At 50.3% G+C, this 17,513-nt stretch overlaps 1 protein-coding gene across 1 annotated transcript in view; it reads left to right on the plus strand.

Moving 5' to 3' along the window:
- Nucleotides 1-17,513, plus strand: part of DNAH9 (dynein axonemal heavy chain 9) — a 147,403-nt gene that overhangs the window by 30,778 nt on the left and 99,112 nt on the right. The window contains exons 27-36 of the mRNA XM_033518809.1: nt 449-606; nt 894-1,032; nt 2,355-2,642; nt 3,285-3,495; nt 5,654-5,781; nt 6,732-6,840; nt 7,403-7,550; nt 9,192-9,366; nt 11,478-11,651; nt 13,192-13,399. Of these exons, the coding sequence (XP_033374700.1) occupies nt 449-606; nt 894-1,032; nt 2,355-2,642; nt 3,285-3,495; nt 5,654-5,781; nt 6,732-6,840; nt 7,403-7,550; nt 9,192-9,366; nt 11,478-11,651; nt 13,192-13,399 (1,738 nt within the window). The remainder of the gene's footprint in view (nt 1-448; nt 607-893; nt 1,033-2,354; nt 2,643-3,284; nt 3,496-5,653; nt 5,782-6,731; nt 6,841-7,402; nt 7,551-9,191; nt 9,367-11,477; nt 11,652-13,191; nt 13,400-17,513) is intronic.

The raw sequence follows: 17,513 nt of genomic DNA on the forward strand, positions 1-17,513 counted from the left end.
TGTGGTTTAGTTGAGGTGTCAGGACTGGATGGATTCAATGATCTTGAGGGTCTCTTCCAACCTGGTGACTCTGTGACTCTCCATCCAATGGAATAAGGTGGTCTGGCTCTCATGGACTCACTCCCTTTGGAAAGCGAGGGATGAGCAGAACAAAGCTGCAATCAGGCAGGTAGAAAAGACCAGCCAAGTGTCTTATGAAGCAAGCTCTTGCAACTCCTTCCAGTTTGGCTGCCCAGTCTTTTCTGCCCTTTGCTGCTTTGTCAGAGTTGGATTATGATGGGAGACCCACAGATTTACCCCAAACAGTGTAAAAGCTTTATATGGTCACTAAAAACCCAAACCAGAGCAGTGATAAGCTTCATTATGGGCCAGGTGTAGGGAGGGCAGCAGCGCTGTCTGGGGTTTTTCACACCTGAACACCAGCACTCACCATGCCCTTGGGTCCTAGGTGAAGAGTGTGCAGGATGCAATCCGGGAGAAGAAGAAATCCTTCAATTTTCTTGGAGAAGACATTAACTTAGTCCCCTCAGTGGGGATTTTCATCACCATGAACCCTGGTTATGCAGGACGAACCGAGCTACCTGAGAATTTGAAAGCTCTCTTCAGGTGAGTTGAGGTCAGAGTTTGTGACCTGTGTAAGAAAAGTGGCAGAAATTGTCTTTTGAGAAATTCCCTCACATTGGGCATTCACAGATGGTTTCAGCTTTGTGCACCAAGTCTGGATGAGGAAATGCACAGGGAGGACAAGGGAGCTCTGTCCCATGCCATGGGAAAGGCACTGCAGGCAGCTGGGGAGAGTCTCCAGAGGCTCACTGGAGAGCACCTGCAAGATAAACCTACAAATCCACTGGCCTCGAGCTCTGCAGTCAATCCCTTCCTGCCTGTCTCCCTAGGCCCTGTGCCATGGTGGTGCCAGACTTTGAGCTCATCTGTGAGATTATGCTGGTGGCCGAGGGCTTCCTCGAGGCCCGGGCCTTGGCCAGGAAGTTCATCACACTCTACCAACTCTGCAAGGAGCTCCTGTCCAAGCAGGTGAGCTGTGCTCTGCATCCCCCAAATCAGGGCTGTGACACTGCTCTGGATCCCCAAATCAGGGCTGTGACACTGCTCTGGATCCCAAAATCAGGGCTGTGACACTGCTCTGGATCCCAAAATCAGGGATGTGACACTGCTCTGGATCCCAAAATCAGGGATGTGATGCTCTCCCATGCAGCTCCACAGCTGAAGCTTCACAGCTTTTAGTTACTGAGTGCCTTTGTGGCAGCTGCTGGGAGAAGGGAGGGTTTGTGATCACCAGAATAATGAGATTTTCAGACTGCTCTCCTGGAGGATCTGCTTGACCAACTGCATTAGTGAGGGAGATTTTTGAAAAGCCTCAAATGCCACCATGATTGAGGCAGTATTCAGTCACCCTTTGCTTTCCAGTCTCTTAGCTCCTTGTTGATTCTCCTGCCTGCAAGGGGTTCATGATGACTGTTCCTCTCTTAGTCCAACTAAGAACTTCTCTTTCATGTCAGGTGTTGACCATGCAAGGTCACCTGCAGTGCAAAACTCTGGTTAATCAGATTTTAACTTGTCTGCATAGGTCAGAGCTCTGGGATGAGTTGAATCAGGATTCCAAATGGAAAACCTGATCTTGGCTGTGCCAGCATGAGCTTGGATGGGTTTCTGCCTTTCACAGAAGCTTTGTGCTGTGCAGCTGGAGGCCCTGTGGCCTCCCACATGAAGCAGTCAAGCTGTTGGGCTGTGCTCTGCAGGGATTTAATGGAGCAGAAATAGATGGACTTGTTTGCTGGCTTGAGGGTTCCTCTGACGGCTCTTCAGGATTCCTTTCCATCATGCCCTCCCTGACCCTGATTGGAGAACTGTCCTCAGGAGCAAACGTCCCTGGTAGCCTGGTGATGGGCAGGATGGAGAAATTTGGGTGTCTGAGGCCTCAGAACGGACTAACAAGCCTTCTACCTCAGTAGCTCCTGCAGATCCAGGGCTCTGGCAGGCCTTGCTTAACCTGCACAAAGGCCAAGCGAAGTGCTGTGTGGTTTAAGGGAAAAGGTTGCTTAGGTCTCCAGAGTGGTGGAGCTACTGCTGCCTTAGGGCCAGCTCTGAGCCCCTGTGGTGGCATGGACAGCTGAATTATGTGACTCACTGCTCTCCCTGGTGGGAAGTCACCTTCTGAAAGGGACACCAGGTGACTCAGGCTGGTGGAGGTCTCTGGCCACGAAACAAATAAAGAATTTGGCTTCATTTCCATTGCTGACTGGTCTGGCAGCTGGGACTGCTGGTTCTTACCCCCACCTGGAACTGTCTAGGCATTAACTCACCCCTGTTTTTATTTCCTTCTCCCCCTCCTGTAGGACCACTATGACTGGGGTCTGCGGGCCATCAAGTCAGTGCTGGTGGTGGCCGGCTCGCTGAAGCGCGCAGACCCCGAGCGGCCCGAGGAGCAGGTCCTGATGCGCTCCCTCCGGGACTTTAACATCCCCAAGATCGTGGCAGACGATGTGCCAGTGTTCATGGGGCTGATTGGGGACCTGTTCCCTGCGCTGGATGTGCCTCGGAAGCACGACCTGGATTTCGAGGCCGTGGTGAAGGAGGCTGTGCTGGAGCTGCGGCTGCAGCCTGAGGAAAACTTTGTGCTCAAAGTAAGGCCAAGGGATTTTCTGCTCTACCTGCACCATCAGCAGCTCAGCTGGCTTTTCTCAGCCATCTTCAAAGAGGGCTCTGCACTGTCACAGAATCATAGAATGATTTGGGTTGGAAGGGACCTTAAAGCTCCACTCATTCCACCCTCTGCCATGGGTAGGGACACCTCCCACTATCCCAGGGTGCTCCCAAGCTCTGTCCACCTTGTCTTGGACACTTCCAGGGATGGGACAGCCACAGTATTCCCCTTGCAGATAGATCTTGATGGAGGACAGCTATGCTGGCTCTGACTGCTCCTAAATCCTCTTCCCTGGATTGACAGAGACTGAGTCCTGGAGGCTCGTGCACATGCAGCCCCTGGCGTGCAGAGCCTCCTTGGCTGGTGGCTGTCACATGTGAGCAGTGCTGGAGGTTTTCCTGCTCAGGATTTCACCCATCACGGTTGGAGTGGCCACACCAAACTTGGGGTCAACTCCCTTTGTGTGTCTGGGTCACAAATCACTGTACAGGAGGCCCAAAGAGAGCTAACTCCACAGAATGGTTTGGGTTGGAAGGAACCTTAAAAGACACCTCATTCCACAGGCAGGGACTCCTTCCCCTAGACCAGATTTTGTGTCTGAGCCCTGGGGGTGTTTCCCCAGGTGGTGCAGCTGGAGGAGCTGCTGAGTGTGAGGCACTCTGTGTTCCTGGTGGGTGCTGCAGGCACAGGCAAGTCTCAGGTGCTGAGGTCCCTGCACAGAACCTACCAGAGGCTGAAGCGCCGTCCTGTCTGGACAGACCTCAACCCCAAAGCGGTCACCAACGATGAGCTATTCGGCATCATCAACCCAGCAACACGAGAGTGGAAGGATGGTAAATGTCTTTTTGTGGCTGAATTTGGAGATAAAAAGGGTATTTTGAATGAAGCTGCTGAGTGGCAGCAGGATGCTGGGTCTCTGTGTGCAGGTCTCACAGCCCAGGTGCTGCTCCCAGCTGTGGGAGGGTTTGCTGTTGGAAGGACATGCAGGGTGTCACAGCTTTTTGGGAATTTATCCTTTTGCCATAAGGATAATTATCATGTCCATTAACACCAGTGCTTCCCAATTCCTAACTGGGGCAGGTTGTTTTTTGGGGCTGGGCTGCTGATGGAAGAGAATTCCCTCCTGCCTTGTGCTCTGCACTGGGGCCTCCCAAAAAGTGCCATGGCCAGGTTTCTGTGGCTGGACACCCCCAGCAGCCTTTGAGAGGTGTTTTTCCACTAAATATCCCTGCCTGATCTCCAGCACACCGTGTTTGCCAGGCTGTTGATCCTGATTGCTCCTGAGGAGGATGAAATGAGCATTTAAAACCTGCTGAAAGATTACAGAGATGTGGAGTGAAAACGTTGGGTTGTGACTAATCCAGAAAGGCAGCTTTGATTCCCTGTGTTCTGGGAGCTGAGGGGGAGGTGAGGGAGGACAGCTCCATAAATCATCCTCGGCCAGAGGTCTCCAGGAGAGGAGCTGCCACCACCTCTCCTGCTCTGCCACCACCCCTCCTGCCCCCTGCTCCGCTCCAGTGCCAGGCTTAATTCCTTTTTAATTGTGATTGGGCACCCTAAATCAAAGTGACAGAGGGAAGTGTGGGATGTAGGCAGCGCCCTGCAGAGAGAGCTGCACAGTGGGGATTGTGGAGCAGGGACTGTGGGTGGCACTGGACAGCAGGAGGGACATTGGCAGGTGGCTGTCCAGGCTTCTCAATCCTCTAATGTTTCAAGAGAAAACTCCTCTCTCATGGCTCAAGGCAGATATTTTCTGCATTAACCATTCCTGAAAATGTTATTTCTTGATGACACAGAGCAGCCAGGCCATTTTCAGCACAGTCTGACAAGAGAGGATGTGTCCCCTTAATGGATCAGCTCCTCCTTTTCCTCTTCCCAAGTTCATCCTGTCACTCATTTCACTGCCAGCAGCTGGAAAGTTTGTACATGTTAGGTGGAAAAAGGTCCCACAAGGACATCCCAAAAGTGCTGTTTGTAGAACCAAACCCTTATTTCAAGTCCCAAGACCCGAGTGTGGTGTGGATGGCTGAGGTTGGAGAGGGGCATTTCCCGAGAGGGGTGTGATGCTCTCAGGCAGGAGCTGCTGCTGTGCTGGCAGTGCTGGAGAGGCTGCCAGGCTGTGCCCAGCTGAGGAATGGAGCCCAGGCAGGGCCAGGGAGGTGTTCTGTGACCCCAGCTTTGTGGGGCTGAGCTGTTCTGAATTTGCTGTGCACAAGTTTTGTTTCGGTCATGCAATGCCACGGGCGGTTCCTGACCCGGATCCCGAGGGAATAACTGGTCCTGGAGAAACAGAGAGCGTGCCTGGCACAATTCACCAGAAGAGAGGCTGTTTTTAATGTCTGCCTGGTGTTCCTTCATGCAGACCAGCCTTTCCCTAGGTATTTCCTCGTGTGGAGGAGAGTGATGGTTTTGTGGAGCTCTTGTTTGCCCTGCAGTTCTTCTGCTCTGTTCCCAGCTTCTTGCTCTTCTTAGCATTCATTATTTACTCCCCCTGAGACTCTGTATATTCTCTGTCTCCTTGATTTTACTGACATTTCCTTCTGTCACTCAATGTCAGTCTGGGCTTGTTCTCCCCTCAGTCTCACTAAAGCCATGACCCAGTGTTTAAAGCATCTTGATTTTCCTGATATACTTCAAGCCACAGGAAAAAAAACAAATTTAAGAATTTCCAAGGCGTATTCAGATGGTTTTCACTGTGTAGTTTGTGGGGTTTTTCTCTGAGTGTCTGCCCTTCATTTTTCCTGTGTCTTATGGTTTTCAGTGGGAATATAACTCATATAGGCCCACAGTCATTCACCGTGACAGTAACTCTGATAATATGGTTTTATTTTCCTTCAAAGCAGATATCATTATATAGTATTATTTATGTCCAGATGCAAAGAACTATGAATGTTTAAGGGGAAAGCATTATTTTTAGGAAATTGCTGGAAAAATCTGGTAGAGAAGGTAACAACTTCATTGTTCATCAACATATTCATGTCACCCTCCCAGGACTGTTTTCATCAATCATGAGAGAGCTGGCCAACATCTCACATGATGGTCCCAAGTGGATGGTACTAGATGGAGATATTGATCCAATGTGGATTGAATCTCTTAACACTGTGATGGATGATAATAAGGTAATGGATGTAAGGTAAAGAAACAGGTATTCCTTGTCAGGTGTGATTCAGCCTGCGAGAAATGCAGATTGTAATAACATCTCCTGGAATAATGCAACTGTGTTTCTTCAGACACAGCAAACAATATTGCATAAAGGCAATGGTGCATGAGGGAAATAACTTGGAGCTTGTTTTCATTGGAATTTCCCTTTTCTGGAGAGTTGTGCTCATGAGTAATCACAAATGTCCTGATCATAACTTTAGGCCCTTTAGAAGTAGGGTAGGGACAGAATTCTGTGCCTTTTCCCCACCCTGAGGATTCTTTGGATTCTGGGTTGTGGGAGAGAGAAGGACCATTCCATGACTCTCAGAAATCATGTCATGGCATCACAGAGTGGTTTGGGATGGAAGTGATCTTAAAGCTCATCCCATCCCACCCCCTGCCATGGGCAGGGACACCTTCCACCATCCCAGGCTGCTCTAAGACCTGTCTCTTGGGCACTGCCAGGGATGCAGGGGCAGCCACAGCTGCTCTGGGCACCCTGAGCCAGCCCTTCCCACCCTGCCAGGGAACAATTCCTGCCCAATATCCCAACTATCCCTGCCCTCTGGCACTGGGTTTGCCATTCCTTGTGTCCTGTCACTCCAGGCCCTTGTCCAAAGTTGCTCTCCTGAAGCCCCTTCAGGTACCAAAAGGCCACAGTAGGATCACCCCAAACCCTTCTTCAGGCTGAGCAACCCCAGTTTTCTCTGAACTAACAGAGCTGCTGCAGCTCCTGCCTGTGCTGGGCCAGGCTGGGGCAGCTCTGCAGGTGGGGTCTGAATGGGGCAGAGGGGCAGAACCCCCCCATGTCCTGCTGGGGCTGCAGCCCTTTGCTGCTGGGCTGGGCAGCTGAGCTCAGCAGTGCTCTTCATTCCTGCCCCTGGCAGGGCTCTAGGCTGTCTGTCTGTCTGTCTGTCTGCACATGCAGGTGCTGACCCTGGCCAGCAACGAGAGGATCCCTCTGAACCCCACCATGAGGCTGCTGTTTGAGATCAGCCACCTGCGCACGGCCACCCCGGCCACCGTGTCCCGGGCAGGTGAGTCCTGCCCCTGGCAGCAGCGGCCACTGGGCTGTTCCCTGTCTGCTCTTGTTCCCTTTGAAGGCTCCCAGGCTGGGAGCACAGCTGCCTGTGGCGTGCAGGGTGTGTTCCTGAGGCTCACTGAGCATCCTGAGTCCACGTGGGGTCTGTCATCCCCTTGGGGGTGTACTTGGAGTGTTCCTACTGCTGCTGTGGGGTCCTGGCTGCAGCTCTGCTGAGAGAACACCCCTGCACAGCTCTGTGTGGGGCTGGTCAGGAGAGAGCAGCCTCTACCCCAAAGAACTCCTGATCTTTTGCAGCAGTGCATGGGAACAAGGAATGGAGGTGTCCCCTGGTGTCTGGGGCCCAGAGCAATAACAGGGCTCAGGGAACACCATGTTGTAAATTTGGGGCAGGTCATGAGAGGTGTGCTGGTGTCCTGACTTACATCTCCTTGCAGGGGGCAAGAGGAGGGACCAGGTGTGCTTGACTGTGTTTCAGTTTCAGCTGGAGGTTTCTGGTGGAAAAAGGGAGAGCCTGTGCTGTGTCCTTACTCTTCTCTCTTCTCCTGTGCCTCAAGGGATCCTGTACCTCAACCCCTCGGATCTGGGCTGGAATCCCCCCGTGAGCAGCTGGATTGACGGGCGGGAGGTGCAGTCTGAGAGAGCCAACCTGACCATTCTGTTTGACAAGTACCTGCCCGTGTGCCTGGACACCCTGAGAGCCAGGTACCACTGCAGGCTGTGTCCCCTGGTGAGGACAGGCAGTCACTCCCCACATTCCACACCAGCTCTGCTCCAGTGGCCTCCTTGTCCCCAGGAGCCCCGAGTGCCATTGGCTTCAGCTCCAGGAAATTGGGGTGAGCAGGCAGCTGATGCTCCTGCCCATCCTTGGCTGGTCTGATCTGGCTCTCTTTGGATATTGATTTGACGGTTCCTGTGCTTGTGTCAGTTCTGTATCTCCTGGAGAATAAATCCAGGAGATCCTAAAGGGAAAGCCTCTCCTGGTGTGTTAGGTCAGACCCAAATTCAGTACACAAGTTTTGGGTGAGTAGAGAAGATTTCAGACCACTGCTGAAAGAAAGTGTGGAAGATACAGAGCAGATCATCTTCTATCCTCTCCCCACATCTTTTCCTGCCCCTTGGGGATGAGGGGGAAGCTGGTGTTTGAGGGTGGGATTGCTCCATGGGAAGTTCTCTCTTGGATTTCTTTCCTGAAGCATTTGAGCACAGCTGAGTCCCTCTGTGTGAGCATCCAGCCTGGGGGTGTCCCATGGCTGGACTCTGACCACTGAGTGTGAAAAACAAGGCAAGGAGTGATGCTCTTAAACTGAACCAGGGGAAATTTAGATGAGGTATTAGGAAGAATTCTTGGCTGTGAGGGTGGGCAGGCCCTGGCACAGGGTGCCCAGAGCAGCTGGGGCTGCCCCTGGATCCCTGGCAGTGCATCCCAGGCTTGGAGCATCTGGGGACAGTGGGAGGTGTCCCTGCCATGGCAGAGGTGGGAATAGATGATTTTTAAAAGTTCCTTTCCAAACCAAACTAGTTTATGATTGTGTGATTCTCCATCCTCTGCTTGCTCCCCATACCTGCAATTTCATTTAAAAAAAAATAAAATAGTAAAAATAAAGAAAATTCAGTGAACTGAACGTGGGCACCATCAGCCCCAAGGAGGAGGTGTCAGGAGGAGCTGCCTGAGTGCAAGCCTTGCTCCTTAGGACTGGGAGTTGGGAATCTTGCTGGGGAGCTGCTCTCTGGGTGCCCAAACTTTAAAGCTGTTGGCAGCAAAGCCCATTGAGCATCTCCAGCTCTCTCTGCTGAACAATTGTCAGACCATGAAATCCCCAGGATTAGCTGCACCATCCCCGAGCTGAGTACTTTGGTAGCTTGCTTAATTCAGAAATTGTAGAACCAACCTTTCAAATAGCTCTAATTACTTTATGGAGGACTTCAGTGCTGCTACAATATTAGTTTGGAATTCTGTAAGTGTAGCTTAAACGAATGTAAAATGGCAAGATGAAAGGTTTTATTTTATTACTCCTCTATTTGACCGCTTTTGAACTCCTCGTGTTCCCAGGAAATCATTGCCTTTAGCAACTCCTCCATTTTATTTCTTTCAGGAGGATCAAAGTTTTTAAATGCCTGAAACTTCTGATTGCTGTTATTACGTGTGTGTGTGCCAGTGCCAGCGGGGCCAGGCAGAGGATGGCTGTTCCCAGTGCTTTTCCAGGGAATGAGACACCCACTGCTGCCAAGGAAAATGCTGATATTCTGGCAAAGCATTCCTGCCTTGCTTTCCTGGGCTGGGAGCAACCCTGCTGCTTCACCCAGTTATATTTCCCAATTATGTTTTCCATTTCTATCCCTCAGATTTAAGAAGATTATTCCCATTCCTGAGCAGAGCATGGTTCAGATGCTGTGTTACCTCCTGGAATGCCTCCTGACAGAGGACAACACACCTCCTGACTGTCCCAAGGAGCTTTATGAACTTTACTTTGTCTTTGCTGCTGTCTGGGCCTTCGGTGGGTCCATGTTCCAGGACCAGGTAAGAAGGGAGGTGCCACATCAGCATCTTTTAGGAGAGCTTTTATTGCCTTTTGTTTTTCCTCCTGCTTTCTTCTGCTTTCCCTAAAGCTGTGCCAGTGATGCTGTTTGACCTGGAAACCTGAACTAAACGATCCCTTTTGTGAAAGGCCTCATTATCCAGGGGGCAACACTGGAGAGCAGCCAAGCTCAGCCTGGTGCTCCCTTGGTGCCACCACCTCGAGGCTGTGGAGAGCGAGACCAGCTTTTGTGGTCCTTGTGGAGAACTTAACCCTCCATTCCCTGTGTGCCAGCTGGGAAAACCACAGCCTGCTTGTGTCAGGGTGACTTTCAAGGCCAGGGAGCCGGGCTGGCCCTCACCCAGCAGCACAAGCTGGGCAGGAACTTCAGCCCCTTGGTCTGGCTGGGGTGCAGCTGGTGGCACTTGGATGTGGCATTCCCGTGCCATGGCTGTCAGTCCTGGCGTGGCAGGGCCTTGGCACAGCTGGGTGTGTGGCAGGAGGAGCTGGGAGCAGGCTCAGCATCCTGCTGGGAGGGCTCTGGGCGTTGCTGCCTGTGCTGCTCTGTAAATGTCAGGGAGGAGAGTGTGAGCACACGGCGTCCGAGCGAGGGGGAGCCTGATGAAAAATGATCCAATATAAAAGCTGTTTATTGCTCCCTGCTGAAGGTGCCCTTCCTGGTGACCTTTTGCTGTTGAAATGTCAGGAGAAACAGGCTGGAAGGCTTCCCACTGCTTGGTGTTTGTTGGTGGGGAGCAGAGCCCCTCTATAAAAACAGATGATAGATTTGCCATTTCCAGGCTCTGAAATTAGCAGAAATCCATATGGGGTTTTTGTTAAGGAAGCAGTTTGAGCTCGACACCATTCTGGCAATAGATCTGGAGCTGGGACCGCTCCACTTGAGGGCTCAGCCCCTCCCAGCACTGCGAGCAGGGCGAGGCACCACTGTGAGAAAGCTTTTAGCAGCGCTGCACATCCCTCTTCTGCTGCCGGGCTGAGGAGTCGTGACAGCAGCAGAAAGGAGATTACAGTCATCCTGCCTCTCTGGGTAGCACGAGACTGCAGAATCTTGGATGCTAATAATGTGTTTTTCAAATCCTCTGGTCTTTTGATGTGTGGTGGCTCGGGGAGCTTGGCAGAGGACACAGTTCAAAGCTGGGTTTCCCGAGGGAGGCCGAGCTGTCCATGGTCCCACCTGGCCCCAAAACCCTGGCGGTGGCTGTGGGGAGGAGACACCTGATAGAGATGTCCCAGGAGCAAACTGTGCTGCTAGAACTGGCTCAGTGATGCATCTGCTCTCTCCCAGACATCTTTTTAGCAGCACTTTCCCCCTCCTTCCCCCCCTGTTTCTGCCCAGGGCTGAGTGAGGGCTGCAGTCCCTGTGCTCTGCGTGGGAAGGGTTCAGACAGTGCCTGGCCCAGTTTCACAGAGGGAACCTGAGGCAGGGAAGGGGACTAAGCACATTTTGCAAATCCTGACTCAGTGTCTAAAGCAAAAACTGCCACCCCAGCTCCCAAAAATTTTCAGATGCTTGAAAATCCTCATGCATGGAGAGACAGAGCAGGGAAAAGCAGGAAAGCAGGAGCTGGGCTCCATGGCATCAGTGACTCTCCCATTCCTTGCTGAACTGGGGTCTGCAGTCCTGCTGCTCCTGCTTGAAAAGAGGCCAGAAACCAACAGCCAAGTGTTTGCAGGGCAGTGTGATTTATGAGGAAGAGATTTGGTATGCATGCTCTGACTACCCATGGCCACGGATGGAGATGGATGTGGTGTCCTTGTCTGTTGGAAGAAGTAGGCACCAAAAATCAATCAAGTGTCTGTTTAGTCATAGGCACGTATTTCTCTTTTTCAAATTGATCCATCTGTCTAATCTCAGACATACTAGGAGTGATCAACACAGAGGATGAATTATTTAGGGGAATAAATAGGAGTGATGAGAAAAAATGAAGAAAGTGAAAAATTAGACTTAATAATAAGAAAAAGGATAAGATTGTTAAGCTGTGGAATATATTTTAAGGACTAATCCCACTCTGGTGGACAGGGATAAATAACATTCTCCATCTCTAATGAATTTCTCCAGATTTGCCTGTTTTTTCCTCCTTTTGTCCTGCAGCTCGTGGACTACAGAGTGGAGTTCAGCAAGTGGTGGGTGACAGAATTCAAGACGATCAAGTTTCCCTCTCAGGGCACAGTCTTTGACTTTTATGTTGACCCAGAAACAAAGAAGTTTGAGCCTTGGTCTAAACTTCTTCCCCAGTTTGAATTTGATCCAGAGGTGCCACTGCAGGTAGGTGACCCCTGCAGGCTGCTGGGCTGGGGGAGCTCCTGTGTTCTACTGAGTGAATGTGGGTGTTTCAGTGAAGTCTGGAGAAAGGTCAGGCACTGATGGAATTCTTTATGGGATACAGCTCAATTGCCCATCTTTTTTGCTGTGCTTTGACTGTAGCAGCACAACCTCCATCCATCTTCCAAACATGAGTGATGTTCAGCAGGGCAGGGAGCTGCTGTGCCCAGGGAGAAGTGGTGAGACAGAGCAGGGACAAAGCCTCAGAGACACCATTGTTGTCATTCTCCATGGCTGCAAATTGAGATGGGTTTATGTTTGGGCCAAGAAAAGAGTTCCTCAGGTAGTGAATTGTGGTTGCCAGTTGCACCTCTCTGTTTTTTTTTCAGAAGTGCCACAGTGAGCAGATGACTTGTAAAAATCATCACTGTTTTAGCAAGGTGTAATTCTGTGGAGGGGTCCAGATGCTGCTCCCAGGGGTTCAGCTGGAAAGATGGAATTTAGTCTTTCATTTAATTTCATTTAATAGCTGGCAGCAGCAGATCATTCCTTCCCCAGTGCAGCCTGGAAGCTGAGCTCACCTGACTCACTCCTGGCTCTCACAGGAGGTGGCTGTGGGGTGGTGGTGATGCTTTTTCTTCATCCTACAATTGTCAGACACAGTCAAGGGATATAAAAGGATTTTTACCTTGGTATTTAATAAGGCTCTTTAAGGTGCAACAATTTGTCAAGGTGGAATATGTTGAAATGCACACCCTTGGTATACCACATATACAATTTTATAGACCTTGCAAATTAGCATTTCTTACAAAGATTTCCAGTGGATGGCATGACATCTTTTTATTTTAAACTATTCACCCAGATGGGTTTAATCCTAGTTTGTAAGATAGGTTCTGGAGATAACCCTGGCTTCTCAAGACAGCATAAAGCTTTCTGGACTCCACCTGTGAGGCTTTTGGGATGTCTGGTCTTCTTGCCAAGCAGAATCCAGGACTATGCTAAGGACAGGCTTAAAGAGTTGCAGGAATACTGAGAACACATAAAAGGTGCATAAAAAGGAAAGGAAAAACATCATCATGGCATTGATGCCTTGGAATGGCAACTTAGAACAGAGGCTGGACAAGATTAAGAGAATAAAGTGGGTATTTATTAAAGACCTTCAATAAATTCACCTTGGGCAGTCAAAGCCTCCCAGGGGCTGCACCCAAGCTGGGCAATGGTCATGAGGTTTTTCAGGCAGAAATAAGTTTGGTCAATTTGCAATCAGGGTTTAATCCTCCAATTCCAGCTTCAGGTAATGAAGTCACATTCTCCCAATTCACTTTTGTTTATGGTTTTTGGGCCCTGAGGCAGAGGGTGTCCTTGGCTCTCAGGCCTGGAAGGATTGTTTTATCTGACCACAATGTGAAGAGAGCTTACCAACACTTTATAGAGTTCAGAGTCACACCCTAACGCAGTACAGAGGCTGAAAAATCTAAAATCAGAAAACATAAGGCATCAGCATCGAGGGAGGGGGCACTGAGGTGGCTGCTGTGCCCCCCAGGCCTGCCTGGTGCCCACGGCAGAGACGATTCGCCTGCGGTTCCTGGTGGCCCGGCTGCTGCAGCGCCGGCGCCCCGTGCTGCTGGTGGGCACTGCTGGCACCGGCAAGTCCGTGCTGCTGGGGGACACGCTCTGCTCGCTGGACACAGACCTCTTCCTCGTCAAGAAGGTCCCCTTCAACTACTACACCACCTCTGCCATGCTGCAAGGTAAGCTCTTCAAACGTGCCAGGGGAGCTCCAGGCTGGAGATCGGGAATCTCTTCACAGAAAGGGTGTTTGGGCACTGGAATGGGCTGCCCAGGGAGGCGGGGGAGTGACCATCCCTGGAGGTGTTTAAGGAAAGCCTGGATGTGGCACTGAGTGCCAGGTTTGGCTGATGAGGAGGTGTTGGGTCACAGGTCACGGTGATCTCAAAGGTCTTTTCCAGCCAGGTTAATTCTGGGACTCTGTGTGACTCTGCCATTCTGTGACTGTGTGTCATTCTGTGTCATTCTGTGTCATCCTGTGTCATTCTGTGTGATCCTGTGTGATCCTGTGTCATTCTGTGTCATTCTGTGTCATTCTGTGTGATCCTGTGTGATCCTGTGTCATTCTTCATCATCCTGTGTCATCCTGTGTCATTCTGTGTGATCCTGTGCCATCCTGTGTCACTCTGTGCCATCCTGTGTCATTCTGTGCCATCCTGTGCCATCCTGTGTCATTCTGTGCCATCCTGTGTCACTCTGTGTCACTCTGTGCCATCCTGTGCCATCCTGTGCCATCCTGTGCCATCCTGTGTCATTCTGTGCCATCCTGTGTGATCCTGTGTCATTCTGTGTGATCCTGTGTCATTCTGTGTCATTCCTCATCATCCTGTGTCATCCTGTATCACTCTATGCCATCCTGTGCCATCCTATGTCATTCTGTGTCATTCTGTGTGGTTCTGTCCTTCTGTGATTCTGTGTGATTCTGTGATTTTGTGATTCTGTGTGATTCAGTGATTCTGTGTCATTCTGTCATTATTTGTGATTGTGTGACTCTGTGAGATTTTGTCATTCTGTGATTTAGTGATTCTGTGACATTCTGTGATTCAGTGATTCTGTGACTCTGTGTGATTCTGTGACATTCTGTGATTCTGTGACTCTGTGTGACTCTGTGATTCTGTGACATTCCTGGGGCATTCTGTGATTCTGTGACTCTGTGTGACTCTGTGATTCACTGATTTAGTGACTCTGTGTGATTCTGTGATTCTGTGCCATTCCTGGGGCATCCATTGGGGTTTGGATGTGCACTGGGAAGCTCAAGGGAAGGCTCGTGGGTGAATTGCTCGTGTTGTTGTGGGCACCCTGACAATCCCACAGTGAAACTCTCTGCTCAGCAGAGCCCTGGTTTTTGTGGAGATGTTTTCCAACCTGAGAATTTGCATTCTTAACCCCCTGGTTCGGGGCTGTGCCAAAGGCCAGGCTTCAATCTGCTGTGGTTTTTGTGACTGATCTCTGATGTGAAGGGTGTCTTTAACGTGCTGCAATGGAAGAATGAGATGGGTTTCTTGGAGAGGATCCAAGCTGTCCTCAGGGGGCAGTGATGGCAATTGCATCCCAATTAGCAGTGAGGATGGTGCTAATGGATATGGAAGCCAGGGCTGGTTCCTGGGGCTGTTCTACCCTGCCACAGCCCAACCTGGCCATGGAGCAGGTCCCAGCCCCTCCCCAGGGACACACAGCTTGCTGACCTGGGGGGCTCAGACCCCAAAGGAATTTCTGGCCCCAGGAAAGTCCATAAGAATATTGCCATGAGGATTTTGAAACATCAGTGAAAAATCAAGTTTGAGACTGAGGTAGAGTCAGTTTTGCTGTGTAGTCTCTTCAGAGATGAAGAAAAAGCAGGAAATTCTTGAAAGGTATCTCATTTTGGAATGGTGTCCAACAAGAGATAAAATCATTTCACATGTATTTATTAACCAGAAACAAAGCAACCTGGTTTGAGTTGAATTACAACTGTGAGTCACTGTAAACCACACAGCTTCCTTTATGCAGCTGGATTTAAGCTAAATGTCCTGAAATCCCAGAAAATTCTGAGTTGGAAGGGACCCATGCTCTGGGGCGGTGCTGTGGGGCCACATCTGCTCTCTGGGGCAGGCTTGGAAGGTTTCTGGGCTTGCTGGTGCCTCTGCACTCAGCAAATTATTTGGGTTACTTGTCCTTCAAGAAGAAAATGGGTAAAACCTCCCCTTCTGGCCAGTCTCACAGCCAAGGGCAGCGTGATGGCTGCAACCTCCCTTTCTCCTTTTGCTCCTGGAGTGGGAAGTGCCCTGGCTTGGGGAGGGGGCTGAGCTGCCTGGGGGACCCTGGTGCTCCCCACCTGCCCAGGTGAGTGTGTGCAGGTGTGGGGCAGGTACAGGCTGTCCCTGTTGCCCTGAGCTCCGGGCTGAGCCCTCCCCTTCCTTCCTCTGCAGAGCCCAGCACGTCTTCATCTCAGGCAAGTGTGATTTATGCTGCTTGGCATCCTTCCCCACTGCTCATTTTATAGTTAATTTGTCCCTTTTTGTAGAGTTTGTCAGCTGGCTGCTGTTTTTCCTTCCCCAGCAGGTGCCTCTTTAGATTTGTAAAATGTGAATCCAAAGCAGTTTGGGATTTTAGCTTTTATTTACTTTTGAAAGAGCCAACCTGAAAGCCAGGAGTTCTTAGCCAAGTTGGGACAGAGATTTTTAAGGTGCAGAGCTGCACTTTTCAGGGATGTGGTTCAAACAATCTCTGTGGACCTGTAGCTTACAGATTTTCATGTGCAAAAGGGGTTAAAAGGAGGCAAGGTCTCTGTGCCCAAGCCTGGGCACAGTTTGGGGATTCTCTTTGGTTTATTGTGACCAAATCCCACCTCCTGTGGAGCCTGGATCTCTGGGGTGCTGCTCCATGGCCTCCTGGACCCCTGCCCTCATTCCCCACCTTCCCACTCCACATCTGCCTGCAGAAAATGACAATAAATGTTGGGTTTGTTTGTGTTGGGTGTTGTTTCCCCCTTGGCCATCAGGGTGAGAGGAGCTCTGGTGTGCAGTGAGTGTTTGAGGGGCTGATGGGGATGTCAGGAGCCCAGAGCAGAGACCCTTCAGGATTATTGTGGGATAGGCTTTGAATTAAAATGCAACTTCCACAAACATGTCACTTCATCCCCAGTAATTGCATTTCACTATGATGAATCTCCTGCATCCTTGTTTAACCTCGAAAAGGGCTGATTTTATATGTTAATTAAGGCCTAATTAAATTTAAATTAAATGCTTATTTGAAACACTTAATTTGACTTGCTACCAGAAATTTCAAATATTGTGGTTTTAGTGAAGGGGGAGAGAGACTCCACTGAGGAAAAATTTATCATTTTTCTGAGCACAATTCATGGCTTTGTGCAGAAGAGTCTGTGACAAGAAAACAGCTGAATTCTTAGTGGGTAACCAGGCTGTCTGCAGGGCACCCAAGCAGGAAACAAATGGGGTTTTAAAAGATTTGTGGTCTTAAAAAAAAGCCAGAATATAAATTTTCCCTAATAACTTTTGCCCTTGATAAGGAATGGCTGGAGTGTGCATTTGCACAAAATTGTTATCAAAACTCCCAGTTGTCCCTAATTACACAGGACTGGTGATAACCCCAAACTCTGCCAGGAAAACAAATTCTGCCTCCATCTCCAGGGGGCTGGGAGCACCTGGCAGTGAGGATGGGCTCCAAGAAAGCCCCTGGCAGGAAAATCATCCCAGAAAAGCTGCTGCTGTTTGCTTTGCCCCTTCCTGAGGCAGGAAAGGTTGCTCAGGCCGCAGTGAAAGAAATCAATAACCTATAAAACATTTTGTGCAGCAGTGTGGGGTGATTTGCATTAAATATCACTCCAGCATTGTAAATATTCCCAATATTCCACAATCTAGAGCAACACATAACCTCAGCCTTCTGCTAAAACAAATGGGAATTTTCCAGAGCTTCCAAATGAGAGGTTTTCTCTCCATGTTCTCCCTTATTCGTGTGTGAAACTGGGTGGGAATGGGACAGCTCGTGGTGGAATTGAGTCTTGTTGGGTTATCTGGAGATTTGGGAAGTGCTGGGGAGGGAATCAGGGAACTTGGAGGTGTTTGGGGCTGTTCAGTCTGGTGAAGAGACTCACAGGAAAAGATCTCCCAGCCCATCCAGCCCCATCCCAACCCTGTCCCCAGCCCAGAGCTCTGAGTGCCACCTCCAGGAATTCCATGGACACCTCCAGGTTTGGGCACTCCAAACCTCCCTGGGCATTTCCAAGGCCTGAGCTCCCTTTCCATGGGGAAATTCCTGCTGCTGTCCACCCTGAGCCTCCCCTGGCCCAGCCTGAGG

This window comes from Parus major, chromosome 18, assembly GCF_001522545.3.
Source record: "Parus major isolate Abel chromosome 18, Parus_major1.1, whole genome shotgun sequence".
Lineage (NCBI taxonomy): Eukaryota > Metazoa > Chordata > Aves > Passeriformes > Paridae > Parus > Parus major.